Source organism: Papio anubis, chromosome 7 (genome assembly GCF_008728515.1).
Source record: "Papio anubis isolate 15944 chromosome 7, Panubis1.0, whole genome shotgun sequence".
Taxonomy (NCBI): Eukaryota; Metazoa; Chordata; class Mammalia; order Primates; family Cercopithecidae; genus Papio; species Papio anubis.
The window spans coordinates 155596828-155617483 of NC_044982.1; the positions used below are offsets into that span (position 1 = coordinate 155596828).

The 20656-nt window shown below is 43.5% G+C and overlaps 1 protein-coding gene across 4 annotated transcripts in view; it reads left to right on the forward strand.

The window, feature by feature from the left end:
- The first annotated feature begins 13489 nt into the window (after positions 1-13489).
- FAN1 (FANCD2 and FANCI associated nuclease 1) overlaps positions 13490-20656 on the forward strand; it is a 34375-nt gene continuing 27208 nt past the window's right edge. The window contains exons 1-4 of one of the 4 annotated variants that reach the window (XM_009209826.4): positions 13490-13721; positions 14323-15708; positions 17912-18052; positions 20412-20613. In XM_009209826.4, coding sequence (XP_009208090.2) covers positions 14478-15708; positions 17912-18052; positions 20412-20613 — 1574 coding nt within the window. In that variant the 5' untranslated portion in view covers positions 13490-13721; positions 14323-14477. Of the gene's footprint in view, positions 13839-13858; positions 14152-14322; positions 15709-17911; positions 18053-20411; positions 20614-20656 lie in introns of those variants that run through there. The other 3 variants (XM_017960471.3, XM_017960470.2, XM_017960469.3) reach the window with 3 other exon arrangements.

Here is a 20656-nt window from a genome sequence, read left to right on the forward strand (position 1 = left end):
TAACATATTAATTCTGATATAGTTATAATAATTTACTCATAATAATATATTGATGATAGTTTATTAATATATTGATATTTGTTGTAATAATAAATATTCCTTAATAATAATAATAACAGTAAATATTCCAGAGGAATATTCTTAAGTGAACCTAGAAAGAAATTATAGGTTTTGTTAACTCATGTTCTACTTGCCCTTTATGTTTCAGGCTTGGGATGATGTAGTTCGTAAAGCAAAACCTAAAGAGGATGCATATTAGTATAAAAAGCATTTAACATTAGTCCATGAGAAGAGTAAATTGAGCATTGCTGAAATTTATGAACAGGAGGACACCCAACTCAACCAGGTGAGAAAGCCTGTAAGGCAAAACCATTATTATTAAAGAAGTAGAAGTAGAGAACTAGGCTTTTTGTGACTGTTGAAATCATGAAACAGGAATCTTGAGTTCTTCAATTACCTCGTTTAAGTATAAAACCGAACATGCTAGGAATAGAAGGGTTATAATAGTCCCACTGAATGTGAGGGGTTGGGGGAGTTCACTTTGCAATTAGCCTGTGGTCATCTGACACTTTTACAACTAATTATTAACTTTATAGCAATTATTATGGTGGTGCTACAAGTTTAAAGTTGTTTCTCATTGATATTTTGAAGTTACTGGTATGTTTTACATGATTATGAATTAATTATCATTTTAGGTCTGTGTTTTCTTTCACTTAAAGAAATCTCTGGTTAAATAGCAGGGCAAGGTCATATTCCCAGGAATATTATATTCTGATATAATAATTGAATTATTCCTTCACATTTGATTTATTGGGAATGTGATTAATATGTGCTTGGGGATCAGCTGGCATTTTTATTCTGCAAAAACCATTTATGATTCCTACCAGATTTTGTTAATGAATGCCACTCAGGTAGCAACAGCAAATTGCCCTGATGCCACCGTGAAGCTGAAGAACTGAAAAGATTCTAATTTAAATTCTTCCTGGCTGCCTTGGCAATCCAAGATGGTAGCTGAAGGAGAATGCATACAGTGTCATTTGAATCTTTGAGTAGATCTAGTAGATGCGGGAAGCATTTGGTGACCACGAGAGTTGAAAATTAAATATGTAATGCAACAGCTTGTGCCTGCTCTAGACGTCAGTTTCATTTCTCTCGCAGAAGTCAATAGCCAGTTCGGAGGTTTTTGAGGATGGACTTAGAGTTCTAGTGTGTTAATGAACTAGGCTAATTCGAGACGTGAAATGATGGTAAACAGTACATGTAGGAGCCTCGACTCACAGTTGTGTATGTAATGTGGCTCAGAAAAATGCTGTCTAGCAAATACTTGATTTTACAGATATTATTACCTAGAATGAGGTGAAAGGACACGGTTAGGATTTTTTTTTTAAGTGTGGCGTAAGTTAAAATAATAAGAAGCAGTAGTAGCGTAATTCCTGGCCTTGCCTGGAAGGTGAGTGCTGACGATGGACATTGGAACAGACCTGGATGCATCTCTGGCATCAGGGTCAGGAGGCAGCGAGCCTGTTGCTTCCTAGTTCTGGGTTTTTTTTGTGTGTTTTGTTTTTTTCCATGTCTTAATAAACAAACAAAAAGGCCTCTTAGCCATTTAGAATAAGCATTTGGGTCCTAGGGGAGCAGAGAGAGAAGTATGAAATGTACTTTTTCTCTTCAGTAGAGTTAAAATTGCTGTCAATTTTTTCAATGTGATTTGTCAGAATAAACCTTTAACATATTATATGTAAATAAAGGAAAAAAAAGTCCCTACAATCCAAATGGATATTTGGATAATTTTATGAAGTCTATGTTAACACTTTAGTTCTTTTTTATCAGCCCACAGTAAAGCCCCATATCCATGAAGCAGTTGCTGCCCTTTGCTCACTAGCCCCAACCCCAGCAATCCCCATGCTACATCCTATCTTTGTGGATTTGCCTATTTTGGATATTTGATATAAATGGAGCCTTACAATATGCAGCCTTTCATTTCTGACTTCTTTCATTTAGCATCATGTTTTCAAGACTGTGGCATTTGTTAGTGCTTCGTTTCTTTCTTACGGTTGTATGGTTTTCCATTGTGTGTATGTACTCCAGTTTATCTGTTCATCCGTTGATGGGCATTCAGGCTGTTTCCACCTTTTGACTGCTAATTGTGCTGTGCACATGTATCTGTTTGAGTACTTGATTTTAATTCTCTTGGTTTTACACCCAGGAGTGCTTGCTGGGTCAGATGGTAATTCTCTGTGGAGCTTTTTTTTCTTTTTCTTTTTTTTTTTTTCTTTTTTTGAGACGGAGTCTCGCTCTGTCGCCCAGGCTGGAGTGCAGTGGTGCTGTCTCAGCTCACTGCAAGCTCCTCCTCCCAGGTTTACGCCATTCTCCTGCGTCAGCCTCCCGAGTAGCTGGGACTATAGGTGCCCACCACCATGCCTGGCTAATTTTTTGTATTTTTAGTAGAGACGGGGTTTCACCGTGTTAGCCAGGATGGTCTCGATCTCCTGACCTCATGATCCACCCGCCTTGGCCGCCCAAGGTACTGGGATTACAGGCATGAGCCACCGCACCCAGCCTTCTCTGTTTAGCTTTTTGAGGAACTGCCTGCCAAGCTTGTTGCCATTGTGGCTACATCATTTTACAGCCCCATCAACAATGCACAGGTGTTCCAGTTTCTCCATCCTTGCCAGCACTTGTTATCACTTGCTGTTTTCTTTTAACAAAAATTGTAGCCATCCTAGGGGGGAATAGCTTAGTTCACTACAGAAGTAAATACCAAGGGAATTAAATTTTAAATTTTGCATGTTATAGGTAATGGTTACTGTAGCTCCTAAAATGCACATCACATTCTTCCTTTGGTAGGCGCTGGAACCATCTGGTGCTGCTACTTTTAATTTTGCTTGTGGAATGTTTCTTTGTAGCTGAAGCTTTGGTGATGAGAAACTGGGAATACCCTCATTTGCCTTTAGTGTTTTGTCCTGTGATATATATCAAGCTTCATAGTTTGATGTTGTTGAACTTATTTCCTAAGCAAAAAACAGCAGAAGAAGAAAATTCAGAATACACAGAAATTCAGATGATGGATTCCCTCTTTTTAAAATTGGATGCCCTCTCAAACTGCCACTTTATCCCTAAACCAGTATGTGTGTTAACAGTTCATTGTGTAGCTAGAGCAGGGTGACCTTAATAGCTTTGAGCCTTTCGAATAGCTCTTTACTTTGTTTCAGGATACAAACCTGCAGTAGTTCCCTGTAAATTCCAAGGCAGGGTCTCCATAAGGAAAACTCACTTCTGGTCCCATGACAGTTCTGGCTCTACCCAGATCTTCAGTGGGCCCCTGCCAGACCCTCAGCCATAGCCACAGGGGCCCCTTTCCCCCCTCAATCTCTCAGTCTTCTGTTGCATTTTCATTGTATAATGGGTTTGGAGACATATGGATATCTATACCCAGCATTTATTGAGTATCTGCTATGTGTCATACTAGGCCCTTTACATACATTAACACTTAATGCACACAACACAGAGGCAGGTACTATATTTTCCGTTTTGCAAGTGAGAAAATCAAAGTTTAGGGGGTGGGAGGGTGAGAACTAACTCTGAGTCCATGCTCTTTCCACTGCACGGTGTTCCCTCACCAGGCCCAACCCTCTCAAATGCTCCTCCCCTGTCCGTTTGATTGTCACCCAGACTTGGCTCAATACCTATCTACTCCTTGGAGCCTCATCTCCTACTCATCACCTTCTTTGAACCCATAAAACATGCTTGTACCATCCTTTGGTCCTTGCTCACCTGTTGCCCTTTGGTGCCTGTGTTGTTGTCTGAAATGTGATGTCATGGATTAAGAACTAGTCTAGAAGTCAGAAGCTGAGTTGAGTTCTGCTCCTAACTAGCTTTGTCATACAGACAATCACTTCACATTCCATCTGTACAGAAGAGGTAATCTCCAAGCTCCTTTCTGATTAGTTGATGGGTAGGTGATTTTTTTCTGTGCAAATATTTGTCTTCTCAGACAGTAAGCTTTTATTACTGTTTTATTGTTTATGTGTATGGATGTTTTTAATCCAGTAGTAATTACATGCAAGTAAGTTCTTGATGGCAGGAGCCATCTTTAGATTCCCAAAGTGCTAAATGTAAAATAAACAGGTGAAGAGATGAGTAGAATTTCTCAGCTCTTCTTGTCCAGCAGGTCTTACTGATGTGAAGGACATGGGCCCTTTCTGGGCCTTACTTGTGTGATCTGGCTCTTCCAGCCCATTTGGTCTCCCAGGCTTGCTACCCACAGCCCCACTAATCTTCCAATTCCTGAAGCAGGCCACGTCCCTTGCTCCTTCTTGCTGTGCTCTTCCCCTGGCCCAGTAGGTTGCACTTCCTTTTTTTGCATGGCTGGCTCCTTTGTTTGTCCAGGCTAGACGCCTTCCCCTCCTCGCAGATGTTCCCTGGCTCCTTACCTAGGGTCGAACGCCCCTTCCCACCTCGCTGTATGTGTCACCACCAGCTCGTTTTCCTCATAGGTGCATTGCACATTTGCAGTCATTGGCTGGTTGTTCAGGCAGCACAAAGTGCACCTACTGTTCCACTCTGTCCCTCACAGTAGCCGGGATCTAATGCAGGGAAACCCTTAGACATTCCTTGGAGTATTGGAAAGTGAAGGAGAAGTGAATGTATTTGTGTCTATGTGCCCCAAATGAAAAGCCTTTCTTTTTTCCACCATAAGAAACGTGGAATTGCTAGTGTAGGTTCTCCTTGATACTACCTTTTTCATGTTCAGCTTGGTATTTTACACACCATCTCTGTAAACTCCATTTACCAATCACAGCCATTATTTTTCGTGGCTTTTTGGACTCTCATTTTCTTTCTTTCTTTCTTTCTTTTTTTTTTTTAATTTTTGAGACAGAGTCTCACTCTGTCGCCCAGGCTGGAGTGCAATGGCGCACTCTCGGCTCACTGCAATCTCTGCCTCCCGGGTTCAAGTGATTCTCCTGCCTCAGCCTCCCAAGTAGCTGGGGCTACAGGCACGTGCCACCATGCCCAGCTAATTTTTGTATTTTTAGTTGAGATGGGGTTTCACCATGTTGGCCAGGATGGTCTCGATCTCTTGACCTCGTGATCCGCCCACCTCAGCCTCCCAAAGTGCTGGGATTTCAGGTGTGAGCCACTGCACCCAGCCCATTTTCTCCATATTTCTCTTTAAATGCTAGAAGGGAACACAGTGTTCTTAGTCACTGTTCCACTGGTGGTCCAGTGGAAGAAATGATTTCTTTCACACACTCATTTTTCTCTCACTTGGAATCCAGGATCCTATTGTGTTTATCGCTTGTTTTCGTTCTTTGTGAAGTTTCCTTGAGCAAATAAGTCCACGGACAGGACGGTGATAAGGAAGAAAGAGCGCTACTGCAACTGTAATATATAGTCGCCGTTTTAATCCCAGGATCAGGATGAAACCTATTTTAACGACTGAATTTCTCAGGCAGTTCTTTAAAAAAAAAAAGACAAAAAACTGAAGCAGATGGTCTTTCAATTAACATTGCATTCTTTCCCCCCTTTGTAATTGATAGGTTTGATTTATTTTGATACCGTTTTAGTTTTTCAAAATAGTTCAATATGATTTCATATTGATGTTTATAGAGATGTTTTCAGTAGCCGAAAGATGGGAAATGTATCAGGAGCCTATATTTGACTCTTGTTTTCATAAACATCTTTCCTTGCATCTTTTTCCATATACTTCTTAGAGCTAGCTTTTTTCTGTAAGCAACGTCAAGATAATAGTAACAGAAATCAATAAATCTTACCAAACAGTATTTGTGGTTGTTTGAGAATGTCCACATGCATGGCAGATAGGAATAGTTAAGGAAGAGATGGAAGAACTGGTGTTTGAAGATGGTGGAAATGTAACAGTGGAGAAATACATGTGGTTGGAATAGTTTTGAGACAGAAAACCCTATAATACCCAGGTCTTATGGGATCCTGAAGCAGCCTGTGCCGCCCTCAGCACTGCCATCATGCCAGTCTGCTTAGGACTTTGGCTGTCACCATATCTAACATTTTAAATAATCTCCACTAGGTTTGCTGACTTGCAAGCAAGTGAAAAAAAGATAATCTTGGCCGGGCATGGTGGCTCAGGCCTGTAATCCCAGCACTGTGGGAGGCCGAGGCGGTGTATCACCAGGTCAAGAGTTCGAGACCAGCCTGGCCAAAATGGTGAACCCCGTCTCTACTAAAAATACAAAAAGTAGCTAGGTGTGGTGGCAGGCACTTGTAATCCCAGCTACTCAGGAGGCTGAGGCAGGAGAATCACTTGAACCTGGGTGGCAGAGGTTGCAGTGAGCCGAGATCGTATCACTGCACTCCAGCCTGGGTGATAGAGTGAGACTCCATCTCAATAATAATAATAGTAAAAGATAATCTCCATAAAGTATTTTATATATTAGACTTTAAGTTACTAGGTTCACAATTCACACATTTTGTGTTAGAGCCCTTTCTGACTTCCCATTGACTGTATTATGTTTTTCTAGCCTGTACCAGAAATTAAAGTTGTGTCAAATCTGCCCTCCATGACCGTGGAGGAGTAGCCCCAGTGAGCGTTAGTGATGTAGCTCACCTGGCCCCAGAGGAGATCAAGGTAAGAAGTCAGTGTTAGGCTGCAATGAACCAAGATTGTGTCACTGCACTCCAGCCTGGCGACAGAGCAAGACCTTGTCTCAAAAAAAAATAAAAAAAAAAAAAGCCAGTGTTGAAACCTTAGGTGTCTGTTACAAGTTAGTTGATTATAGCCAGAGTCCATTTATTTAATGTCATTTCCCTTGCATTTGTAGTTTTTCTTCCAATGTATCTCTGCAGTTTCTGAGTATAAACTAATAATGTTATAATATTCAAACACCGGTCTCCAGTATTCTGGCTTTATTATGAGGTACAGGTTTGAGAGTTACTATAAAAGCGGTTTTTAAATAGCTAGTATCGATATCTTGTTATAATCCAATCCGAATACTAGCAATGATATCAGGTTTAAAGCAAATTGCTTGCATTGCGTACATACTGGCAATACTTTAATATCAGCATTTCCCGCTTATTTTATCCATGTGATGGTGATTAGTAATGGAATCTGGGTCTAGAATCGAGCATTTGGTTATCTGAAGAGGTTGGATATATCAACTGCAGCAGTCCCTGCCATGAGAACATCGAAGGCCTTGCGTTACACATTAATAATGGTTTCTGCCAGCTGTTCACCCTCCTGGCTGGCTTAGCAGCTGGGCCTTCCTTTTCGCTCCTCACTTGCCTTGCTATGCCTACACTCACCCCTTCTGTTGGAGCCTCTGCTGTCTCAGTGCAGGTGACAGCCCTGGCAGGATAGGCTGGTAGTTGACGAGAAAAGAGAGAAAATCGATCGTCACTGGAGAGATGTTTCCCTTCCTTTCCACTGTTCCTCGGTCTCTGGGCCCTCTGTCCTCAGTCCAGTTGCTGTCATTAGCAGCTCAGAGCTGAGGCTGCCTCTGGCATGTCCCGGAAGCCTATTAAAATCTAATCTTGAGCTGTTAGCTTGAGAACCCAGCTCTCTGTGCTACCTTTGCGAATTAGTTTGGGAACTAAACCGTCACTTTAAGAGTCTGTGCTGTCAAAGAATGCATTCCAGGTTGTGAAGTGCTGTGTTACCAAAGCTCACTGGAATGCAGGTGGGGTTTGCTCTGTGTCTTCATGCATTTGGCCATAGACATAGCAGCCCACTCACTAGCTACGGTGCAGTTTCTTCCGTTCCAGTTTCGCGACGTTGTTGAAAAAGTGGAATATTGGCTGGGTGCAGGGGCTCATGCCTGTAACCCCAGCACTTTGAGAGGCCGAGGCGGGCGGATCATGAGTTCAGGAGATCGAGACCATCCTGGCTAACACGGCAAAACCCCGTCTCTACTAAAAATACAAAAAATTACCCCGGCATAGTGGCGGGCGCCTGTAGTCCCAGCTACTCGGGAGGCTGAGGCAGGAGAATGGCTTGAACCTGGGAGGCGGAGCTTGCAGTGAGCTGAGATCGCGCCACCGCACTCCAGCCTGGGCGACCAAGTAAGACTTTGTTTTAAAAAAAAAGAAAAAAAAAAGTCAAATATGTTGGTGGTTATTTTTTAATAGGAGAAAAATAAAGCTGGAAATATAAAAACAGCTCCTGAAAAAACAGCTACAGACAAAAAACAAGAGTGGAGGAAAAATAAATACTAAAAGCATATGAAAATAAGAGAGAAGAAGAAGCGGAGAAAACTGCTTGAAAAGAGCAGTCCAGATCAAGCAGGGAAATACACAAAGCACTAGCTTTGGAAAAGTTAAACAGCTGACCAAAACTGGCAAAGCTTCCTTCAGAAAGGTGAGGACAAGGGAAAGAAAACTGCTCAAGGGGACCTTTGAGGGGACAGTACTGGGTGACTGGAATGTCTGAGCCAGACACCAGTCCACCTGCAGGATGGAGACGCATGCTGCTGACTGGCGGGAACCACAGCCTTAACGTTCTGGAGTTTTTCAGGTAGGGTCCTCCCAATCACCTGGGTCCTGGCAGCAGCTTTTCTTCCACTCCCTTTTAGCTTAAATTATAGAAACACTGTAGCAGTATAAAATGTATAGAATGCCTCTATGCTGACTGATTTAGTTTTCTGTAATTCTAGTCTTTTTTCATACTTATAGTTGTGTACACTGTTGTAATAATAATGACGTACTAATACATTTTTGGCTTTTTTTCACTTAACAGTACACTTTACAGCATAAGCGTGTGTTATTTTTAATTGCAGGATGAAGGTACAGACAAGGCCTTAAAGTCCTCTCAAGCATTCTTTTCTAAATTACAAGATCAAGTAAAAACGCAAATCAGTGATGCAAAGAAAACAGAAAAGACAAAGAAGAAAAGACAGGATATTTCCGTTCATAAATTAAAGCTGTAATATATTTTGAACATAATGTAAATATTAATGTGTAAGCTTATATTTTATCATCGTTCTGTTTTATAATAAAATGAGTGAGAACCATTCTTTGCATCAGTGGCCGATATTTGAGAATTCCATGGTGTGAAAAGACAAACTCCAAACTCTTTACAGAGCCCGGCTGGTTTTCACCGGGTGTGAAGCAGGACCTGGCTCCCCAGGCCCTTCCTGTTCAGGCGCTGCCTGAGCTGATCCTGCTGTGCTCTTGCCATGGCCCGGGCCGGTGTGAAAGCCAGGCCAGCTTGCCCATGTGGGATGGTGAGCAAGCACTGGCTTGCAGGCTGGGAAGAAGACAGAGCTAGCCAACCCCCTCACAACAGCAGAGGCCCCACTCTCTGGGGTCTTGATTTCCTTCTCCCACTGCCCTATCATTTCACAAAACAATAGCATTTTTATGCCTGTGCCTTACTTCTTTCCCCTTTGGGAAATGATCTCATGTCACCTGAACACAGGCTTAGTGTAGGTTATAAAGCACTATCCACAACCAGATGCAGAGGACAGCTATGATGAAGTGAATCTAGAAGCAATAGAAGCTCAATACATCCAGGGATGTAGACTGCAGTCTGCAGAGTGTTCTGTGACCACCAAGTGCTCATTGTTTCAACCTCCCCATCCAGGGAAAATTGCCTTTTGCCTGATAGGCTCTCATATTGATTTGATGGAAATGCGGTAAGCCTTAGTCCAGATGGGTAGACAATGTGGACTAAGATTCCACCAAAGTAATAGGTAAAGTCCTTCTGGTTTTTAATCCACAAGGGATCAGTCACAGTAGTCAAGGAGAGCCTGTGGAAGTTTGCATTCTGCATTCCTGTTACTGCAGAAGCTGGCTGCAGCAGGGTAGAGCTAGGCTGTACGGGGCTAAATTAAGCACTGGTTTTTGTCCATTTGTGCTGCTATAACAAAATACCTGAGACTGGGTCATTTATAAACAACAGAAACATTTCTTATGGTTCTGGAGGCTGGAAGGTCTAAGATGAATGTGCTGGGAAATTCAGTGTCTGGTGAGAGCTGCTCTCTCTGCTTTGAGATGGTTGCTTGTCATGTCCTCACTTGGTAGAAGGTGGAAGGGCAAAAACCACCAAACTCACTCTGTCAAGCCTTTCATAAGGATGCCAATCCCATCCATGAGGGCTTTGCCTTCAAGACTTAATCCTCTAAAGGTCCTACCTCTTAATATCTCACTGTCCATTAAGTTTCAACACATGAATTTTAAAGAACACATTCAGACCATAGCGTTCTGTCCCTGGCTTCTCCAATTCATGTTCTTAAATGAATACATTCGTTCCATCCCACTAGCCACCAAAATCTTACCTTGTTCCAGCATCAACTTTAAATTCTAAGTCCAAAGTCTCACGTAAACATATGGGTAAGACTGACAAAGTATGATTCATCCTGAGCCTAATTTCCCTCCAGCTGTGAAATCAAACAAGTTATGTGCTTCCAAAATACAATCGTGGAATGGGCATATGGTAGATATTCCCATTCTAAAAGGGAGAAATAGGAAAGAAGAAAGGAATAGCTTAGTCCCAAGTAAGTCGAAAACCCAACAGGGCAAGCAACATTAAATCTCGAGGCTTGAGGATAATCTTTGACTTTATGTCTCACCTTCCAGTCACAATGGGGTGAGGGTTGGTTCCCCAGGGGTCCAGGTGGCCCCAACCCCATAGCTTTATTGGGTGCAGACTGTGCCCTGGCTCTCACTGGTTGGTCTTGTGCCTGCAGGTTTCCCAGGCTGGCATTGCACACCAGTGGCTCTAGAGGTCCAGGGTCTCAGGGGTGGCCCTGCCCCAATGACTCTCTGGGCATTGCCTGTGAAGGCATTCTCTGCTGTGTCCCCACCTCGTGACAGTTCTCTGCCTGCATCTGATGCCCCTCAGTCCTTGTCATACCTCAGTCACTTGGTTTTCCGGCTGCCAACTCTCTCTTCCTCCTACTGCACCAGCTCAGTCTCCTTTGCAGGCTCCTCCTCAATGCCCTGCCTTTTGTTATGGAATGCTCAGTCTTCTCACCATTTAGTTCTCCATTTACAGTCAATCCTTGGTCCCATATATTAATACCATTTAAACCCCAACAACTCCCAAATTTAATTTCCATCCTGACCTGACTTGATGAATCAATTCAAGGATTTTCGTCTACAAGAATATCTACATATTATCTCAAACTTACACGTCTGAAACTGAACTCTTACTCTTTCCCCTCCATCTTGCCAGTTGCTAGGCCAAAGCCCTCAGAGTTTCCCTTGACTCTTCTTCTCTTGTACCTTACCATCTTTACCATGAGCAGATCCTGCTGGCTCAGCCTTCTAAATATATTCAGAATATGACGATTTCTTATCAATTGCAATGCGAACACACTGACCCATGCCACCATCATCTCTCCTTGGATTACTGCGTCTGTCTTCTGTTTTCCTTGCTTCCTCTCTTGCTTTCCTCCTTGTGTGCCCCAAGCTCTAGCTCTAATTTTTTTTTTTTTTTTTTTTTAGGTGGAGTTTTGCTCTTGTTGCCCAGGCTGGAGTGCAATGGTGCAATCTCGGCTCACTATAACCTCCACCTCCTGGGTTCAAGCGATTCTCCTGCCTCAGCCTCCCGACTAGCTGGGATTACAGGTGTGTGCCACCATGCCTGGCAAATTTATTTATTTTGTATTTTTAGTAGAGATGGGATTTTGCCATGTTGGCCAGGCTGGTCTCAAACTCCTGACCTCAGGTGATCCGCCGGCCTCGGCCTCCCGAAGTGCTGGGATTACAGGCATGAGCCACCTCACCTGGCCTCAAGCTCTATTCTTAATGCAACAGGGAAAGGGGTCCTTTTAGAGCTTATGCTCAAAATCTTTGTCTCCCCTCCTCCCATCTCACTCAGAGTCAATGCTCAAATCCATACAATGACCTGCAGGGTCATACATCAGGTGCTGACACACAGTAAGTAGCTGGATGGCAAGTTAGCCAGCTGTTTTTGTAAATAAAATTTATTGGAACAAAACCACACTCGTATGTTACATATTGTCTATAGATGCTTTCACACTACAATAGCTGTGTTGCCTAGTTATGATGGAGGCCACATGGTCCCCAAAGCCTCAAACATTTACTACCTGGCCCTTTACAGAACAAACTGGCTAACACTTGCCCTCCATGGTCTGGCTCTCTGCTGCCTCCCTGGCTTTGCTTTCTTCTGCCTCCTTGGTGTTCTTAAGAGTCCGCTAGACAATCTTCTGCCTCAGGGCTTTTACATGTGCTGTTGCTGTTTCCTGGAATACCATGGCCTTCTCTTAGTCCACACCGTTACCTCCTTCAGGCCAATGTCAATTTTCAAATGTCATCTTGTCAGTGAGGCCTTTCCTTACCACTCTTTCAAATTGTAACCCTCTCACCCCTAAGATGTTTCTGGCTTTACTTGTCTTCGATTTCACCACACAGTTTACTTTTTAAATCTCTCTATCTTCTTCCACCAGAATGTATCCTTCATGACGACTTCCCCTCCCTCCAAGGAAGAATTTCCTCCCATTCCTCATCCTTCACTGCCACATATTTTCAGCATCTAAAATGTTACCTGGAATGAGGTAGGCAATCAATACATTCTTGTTAATGAGCTCCCTATTTATGTCCTTATTCTCTTCAGATTGCTCATTTATTTATGCACTCATTCAATGTATATTTATGAATAATAGCATAATGCCAGCCACTGCTACAGGTGGCAGCGATGTTACAGTAAAGGCAACAAACACAACCGCCTGATCTCAAGAAGCTTGCATTCTAGGTCATTCACGGTGGGCTGGAACACGCTGGTGTCAGTGCTTCAGGGCTGATTGTTAAATTTTCAGCTGTTAGGCCGGGCGGGGTGGCTCACGCCTATAATCCCAGCACGTTGGGAGGCTGAGGCGGGCGGATCACGAGGTCAGGAGAATGAGACCATCCTGGCTAACACAGCGAAACCTTGTCTCTACTAAAAATACAAAAAATTAGCCGGATGTGGTGGTGGGCGCCTGTGCTCCCAGCTACTCGGGAGGCTGAGGCAGGAAAATGACGTGAACTCGGGCGGTGGAGCTTGCAGTGAGCTGATGAGCTGAGATCGCGCCACTGCACTCCAGCCTGGGCGACAGAGACAGAACGAGACTCCGTCTAAAAAAAAAAATAATAATAATTTCAGCTGTTAAACACAGCCATTATTAAAAGTTAAATAAATTATATAACTTTACAAATAAATTACATTAAAAAGAGAAGTTATAAATACTGAAGACGCATCACTTCCTAATCGCTACCTTTTATTTCTTGGTTCTTGATTATTTCAAGGGAATCAGATAACCGGTGATTAGTACTATCTTTTGGAAAACCCAGCTCAGTGGTTTTCCAGCTGAAACTCCCTCTCTCTGATTGGCAGGAGTCAGCCTAAGTAGAGTTCCACGTGTTGGTTGCAGAAGTCGCCCGCCTTCTCCCAGGGGGCTGTTTCTGCTCGCTTTGACACTGACTGCTCCCGCAACAAACAAGTTTAGCCTGCTCGCCCTTCCCACCGACTGGGGAGAGAAGTCTCAGAGTGCACAGCAGCACAGAAGTCGTGCGGGGGCGTGCGGGGATGCACAGGCGCCTGCCTCTGCGGGTGGGAAAGGAAGGAGGTGGCTGGGTTTCCGCTCCAAGGCTCAGCCCGCCTCGGCCACCTACGGTATGGGAGCCTGTAAACGTGGAAAGGAAAGGAGATCGATCACTCGAGCCTCCACTTGCCAAGCCTGTGGAAGCGAGACGCGGGGATCGGCTGGGAATGTCTGGAAGCGCCGGCGCGCGGAGCCAGGTGGGAGGTGCGCGGTGGCCGCGCGGGGATCTTGGGCGACAGGGCACCGAGGGAAGGAGGACGCGAGGGCAGCCGGGCCCGAGGGAGCAGGGAGGGTGGCTCGGGCTCAGTCGCGTGGTCCCAGGTGCGCGGCCTTGGCCCTGCAGCGCCCACCGTGCTGGCCGGGGCCTCGGCTCCGCAGCAGAGGCCGCGGTGGTGGCAGGCGGCGCGGGCGCAGCTGCCCGGGGCTGGGGCGTTTCATCTGCGCGGGCCTGTGGGGCAGGCATCACCCTGGGCCACGCGCTGATATTCTCCATCACACTCAGAAAAAGTTACTCATACGGTGGTCTTATAAAGGGTCTGAAGTGGTCAAATTGTCCCTTTTTAGAAACGGGTAGTTTTAGGTCTTAAAGATGTCCTAGAGATTAGCCTTACAAGCCCGGCTATGTCATTTTATGGTAAGGTACCCTAAGATCGCGTACAGAGCTTGTCGGAGGGGTTTGGGCTTCTGTCTCAAGCTCAGGGTTGTCTCTTCATTCCAGGAGACCTTGCTCTTCCACGTTTCAGAGTTCATTTTTCCCCTTGTTGAATTCATAGAAGTGTTTTAATTCATATGTTTCTTCTTGTAGGAAGAAGAAATTGTCTAGACGAATAACATGAGGTCACATAGAATCCCACTTTTGGTGATTGCAAGTCAAGAAAGTAAAAGTAAACCATTGCTATCTTTCACCGTAAATATCCTGTGTTTTATTGCTCAGAACATCCAGTTTTTCTAATACTCGTGATGTCAGAAGGGAAACCTCCTGACAAAAAAAGGCCTCGTAGAAGCTTATCAATCAGCAAGAATAAGAAAAAAGCATCTAATTCTATTGTTTCGTGTTTTAACAATGCACCACCTGCTAAACTTGCCTGCCCCGTTTGCAGTAAAATGGTGCCTAGATATGACTTAAACCGGCACCTTGATGAAATGTGTGCTAACAATGACTTCGTTCAAGTGGATCCAGGGCAGGTGGGCTTAATAAATTCAAATGTGTCTACAGTAGATTTAACCAGTGTTACCTTAGAAGATGTAACATCAAAGAAGTCACCACCACCAAAGACAAATTTAACCCCTGGCCAAAGCGATTCAGCAAAAATGGACGTAAAGCAGAAGACCAGTCCCTACTTTAAAAGTAAGGATGGTGTGGTGTGCAAAAATCAAGATAAGCTGAGAAATCGTAGTGTGCAAGTCATTTGTTTGGGAAGCCTAGCATCTAAATTGTCCAGAAAATACGTAAAGGCTAAAAAATCAATAGATAAGGATGAAGAATTTGCCGGTTCTAGTCCACAGAGTTCCAGATCCACAGTTGTTAAGAGCCTGGTTGATAACTCTTCAGAAATTGAGGACGAGGATCAAATGTTGGAGAACAGTTCTCAAAAAGAAAACGTGTTTGTATGTGATTCTCTGAAGGAAGAGTGTATTCCCGAACATATGATAAGGGGAAGTAAAATAATGGAAGCCGAAAACCAAAAGGCTACCCAGGAATGTGAGAAATCAGCCCTCAGCCCTGGCTTCTCAGATAATGCAATCATGTTATTTTCACCAGATTTCACTCTTGGGAATACATTAAAGTCTACTTCAGAAGACAGTCTTGTAAAGCAAGAGTGTATCAAAGGAGTGGTTGAAAAACGTGAAGCATGTCCTGAAGAAGTAAAAATGACTGTTGCTTCAGAAGCTAAAATGCAGCTGTCAGATTCAGAGGCAAAATCTCATAGTTCTGCAGATGATGCTTCTGCATGGAGTAACATCCAAGAACCTCCTTTGCAGGATAACAGTTGCTTAAACAATGATATCCCTTGCAGCATTCCTTTGGAGCAGGGGTCAAGCTGCAATGGTCCTGGTCAAACAACTGGTCATCCTTACTACCTTCGGAGTTTCCTTGTGGTGCTGAAAACCGTACTTGAGAATGAAGATGATATGATGCTCTTTGATGAACAGGAGAAGGGAATCGTAACTCAATTTTATCAGTTATCAGGTATCTTACGCACGTGTTTGTTTTCAAGTGTTCATTCCCCTTTTGCTGCTCTGATTGGGGCATGGTGTGATGGGCAGTAATCTAGTGACCGCAAGGAGTCACTGTGGTGTTGTGAGTCCCCTGTGGGAGTGTTGATGGCAGTCGGAGCATACTCGAAGTTTTTATTGAGAGGGATGCATGGAAAAGAGACAGGATTTTGTCCCAGGTGATGTTTACTCCTGCTGAGCTTTGGTTACATTGGAAGCAGCTGTTTTTCGTTTATAGGTACATTTGTTAGTTAGAAAACCACCTTTTCCAGCTTAAAAAAACAATACGATGTGACTTAGAAAAGCAGAGTTTGCATTTTGAGCGTGTAATCAGGCTTCCCATTAGGTTTTGTTGTTCCTCAAAGATGAAAGTAGAATAAAATACAATACAGGAAAAAACAAACTAATCTGAGGCATGTTTTCTTTCTCCCAACAACATTTTAGATTCATGGACTGTACCTTTTAAAGACAGGATGTGGAGGAAATGGAAACTTTCAAGCTGAAATTGGTACATTACAAATATTAGTCTATGCCTCAAGTCCTTGGAAGCCAGGGGTGGCTCCAAGCCAGTAGTGCAGGTTTGTAGTAAAAGCCACCCTTGTGTCCTTACAGTGTTATTCAGAGGGCCATGATGGCTCTGTGGAACCATGTCCCTGAGGGCAGGAAAAAACTTACGTGGTGGTCTCACTGTCCTTTAGTAAAATGCAGCCATGTGTGACTCCTCAGTAGATAAAAAAAGAGAAGAATCCTAAACATTACTATTAATGTTTAAGAGAAGGATTTTTGTTTTAAATTCGCACAGTGGAATTATGGTATTCCTTGTGTTACTTTTTAACAATAATTCTCTGGGCACAGCTGTGTGTAGTATCCACTTGCATCTCTACTTCTGCTGTTCTCACCAGAAGATGGACATAATAGCACATCGGCTTTTCTATCCAAACTAGTCACAGATCTTTGGTTGGGTGCTGATTGCATTCCTGTGAGTATTTCAGTGATTGGTGGTTCTGTGCTTTCATGTAATTGAGAAATAGGAACAGTTTTCCTAGTGCAAGTCCTGCATATGCATGTGTCTTGCACTCAATGGAGAATCATGTACAATCTGTTGGTGTGTAGAAATAATTACTGCTAATTGTTTTTGCCTTTTTATTTTTTTATTTTTAAGTTCTTTTAGAGACAGGGTTTCTGTCTGTCACCCAGGCTGGAGTGCAGTGGTGTAATCATAGCTCACTGTGACCTTGAACTCTTGGTCCTAAGCGAACCTCCTGCCTCAGCCTCCCAAAGCACTGGGATTACAAGCATGAGCCATAGGCTGGGCGTGGTGGCTCACTCCTGTAATCCCAGCACTTTGGGAGGCCGAGGTGGGTAGATGGCCAGAGGTCAGGAGTTCGAGACTAGCCTGACCAACATGGTGAAACCCTGTCTCTACTAAAAATACAAAAATTAGCCGGGCATGGTGGCGGGCACCTGTAATCCCAGCTATTTGGGAAGTTGATACAGGAGAATTGCTTGAACCTGGGAGGCAGAAGTTGCAGTGAGCTGAGACTGCACCATTGCACTCCAGCCTGGGCAACAAGAGCAAAACTCCATCTCAAAAACAAAGAAACAAACAAACAAACAAAAAAACCACCAGCATGAGCCATCATGACAGGTCAATTTTGCCTTTTTAAAGAAGAAAGGAAAATAAATGTTGGAAATTTTCAAAATACAATTAAACCATTTTAGAGTTGGCCGAAATTTAAAGATAATCTGGGTAATAGGGAGATTGAAACCAAACAGGTTAATTAGGAAGCTTGGTCAAGATTGCTGGGTTAGAGATGACTGCCCTACTGAAGCTAGACATTTTTTTTTTGGAAAATTATTTCAGATTATTTTCAATTAAATCAGAATAATGCATATTAAGCTAAGAGTGGAGAACAAAATAAGAATTCTGGTTAGGGCTTTTCTGAGGGAGTAGAAATGTTGATGGCTAGAAAAGGGGGAACTTGATTTTAGAAGTTTTAAAATGACCAATAATTGTTACCAAATTTTTAAATGTACTTTCAAAATGGTTTATACCATAAAATGATGGCCTTATACATGTGGTAAGCGTATGTGTATTTCTAAATAGTACATTTACTCACCTTAGGTTTAAAAGGTAAATGTAGTGATTTTCAACGTTTTTCTTAACTTTATTGCAGTTACTGGTCAGAAGTTATATGTAAGGCTCTTTCAACGTAAATTAAGCTGGATTAAGATGACTAAATTAGAATATGAAGAGATTGCCTCAGACTTAACACCTGTGATTGAAGAATTGAAGAATGCAGGCTTTCTACAGACAGGTATGACTAGTAGAAGGAAATGTGAAATGAAAATATGATCTGAAGAACTGAGCTTCTGCAGAATGGTGGCAGTATTATGGTGCCCTCCCCTGGGTGGTGCTTGGTAACTTACTATTTTTTAATTGAATTTTTAATCTAATTATTCATATAATGCTAAAGCCATTCTTAGCCTGAGTTAAGAATACTAGAATAATGAAAGGTGGTCTGCTGCTGTTTTCTTGACTGTGGCAGGTTTAGAATGAAAATCACCTAGAGATAGACATGGGTGTGTGCCACGGAAGAAATACATCCCGGCCGGGCACAGTGGCTCATGCCTGTAATCCCAGCACTTTGGGAGGCCGAGGCAGGTGGATCACGTGAGGTTGGGAGTTCGAGACCAGTCTGACCAACATGGAGAAACTCCATCTCTACTAAAAATACAAAATTAGCCAGGTGTGGTGGCCCATGCCTGTAATCCCAGCTGCTTGGGAGGCTGGGGCAGGAGAATCACTTGAACCCGGGAGGCGAGTTCAAGTTGTGGTGAGCCGAGATTGCACCATTGCACTCCAGCCCGGGCAACCAGAGTGAAACTCCGTCTCAAAAAAAAAAAAGAAAAAATACATCCCTTCTTGGCACTCTCCTTCCAGCAAGAACTTGACTCATCTTAGTCAGAGTCCTCATCTTTATGATAGAATAAAGCTGGTTGTTTGAAACCAGTATTGCCTTGGAGTACTTCATCTGCCCCCCACCCCGTTCACACACATACAGCTCTTCGATTATGCTGATTGCCTGAAGCATTGTCGAATTGCTTTAAGCCTATGTGAACACTAAGGAGAGTCTGTCTTCTGCAGTGATACCCTTCGTTGTCTTGTCAGTAGCATTCATTAAGTACCTACCCATGTACTGGGTACAAAATTGTACTGTATTAGGAAAGGGAAATGTGAGCCTTCAGTTCAAGTTGCTGACATTTTAGACCAAAATAAGCAAATCAGCCAGATGGTTTCTTTGGGGCAGAGTTTGTTGTGGGGAGCAGTAAGTGGGATGAAGCGAAGTGAGCAGGAAGTGTGTTGGGGTGATTGTTAGGGTGGGGCCGGATGGGGTGGGATGGGGAAAGTTGCGGGAGAGGCATAAAAGCTCAGTGAAGGAGCTTGGATGTGAACGGTTAGTGGTGGGACACAGGACCCTCTGCGGAGCAGCGCTTCCCACACATCAGTGCCAGCAGGGTCACCTGGGGACTTGATACTCAGTCCCCACCCAACTTGGAAAATGTGCAGATTCCATAAATTCATATGTCTGACAGGCATGCCAAGTGACTGCTGTGGGTGAGCCTTGACTTACCTTCAAATGAGCAACAAAACCAGGATTCTGGTGGCTCACTGTGGCACTCAGTCAAGTGCAAGTCCCACCCATGCTCCAGCGCTGTGGGGCCTGGCTCTGGCTGTCACTCTCGCTCTCTGCCACGGCCACCCAGCCGTCAGTGTTCTTCACCAGCATGAGCGCATTCCTGTGTCAGAGCCTTGCACTTTCCCCTCCACCCAGGTCAGTTTCTACCACATGGCCACGTGGCAGAGTCCTCCTTTCCTTCACCTCTGCGTGGTGTCGCCTCGTGAGAGGTTTGCCTGACTGTACAGTGTGAAATAGAGCCAGCCTCCTGCCAGCTTCGGTTTGCCTCCCCAAGTTGTGTTTTTCTTTAGAGCAGTTATTACTACCTGATAAATATGCCTATTCATTTAATTATTATGCTGGGAAGCTAGCTCCTGTGGATGGGATTTCTTTCACTGTAGCATGCCCGGGACCTTAGAACATTACCAGGCAGACAGTGTACACCCAATAAATATTTACTGAATGGGGGAAGAAGGCACTGCCCTAAACTGTGAAGCCTTGAAGGCAAAGACCAGTGAAGTCTGATTGAGCCAAATTCCTAGGCCAAGGTTGGTGTCGGGGCCCACAATAGCCAAACAGGCTCACGAATGCCGAGTGGGCAAGAGAGGCTCTTGTGGGAATAAAAGGGCTGATGCTCAGTTTCTCTGACCTGGTTTGAGAGGTCCCGTTTTGTAGGGGTTTTGTAAAGAGAAAGGCAGGGAGTATATATTCCAAGCAAGTGTTGAGATGCCCAAACCATAATGGCTATCCATGTGTGCCTTTATTTTAGTCACATTTTCCTTTAGATTTTAGTGAGAAATTCTATTATTCGATAACCCTTTTAAAGAGATATGATAGCATTATTAATATGTTAATAATTCCACATTTAATGATTGGTTTGGGCAACTAATTAAAATTTTCTTAGTAGAATTTCATTTTATTTTCATCTAACTAAGGGAAATTAAGCTAGAAAATAGTAAAATTAAAAAAAAATTTTTTTTTTTTTTAACCATTTCAGAATCTGAGTTGCAAGAACTCTCTGAAGGGCTTGAACTCCTTTCTGCTCCTGAACTAAAATCCCTGGCCAAGACCTTCCATTTGGTGAATCCCAATGGACAGAAACAGCAGCTGGTGGACGCCTTTCTCAAATTGGCCAAACAGCGTTCAGTCTGCACTTGGGGCAAGAATAAGCCTGGAATTGGTGCAGTGATTTTAAAAAGGTTTTGTTGGCTATCGTTACAGTAAAAACGTTTAAAATGTTGA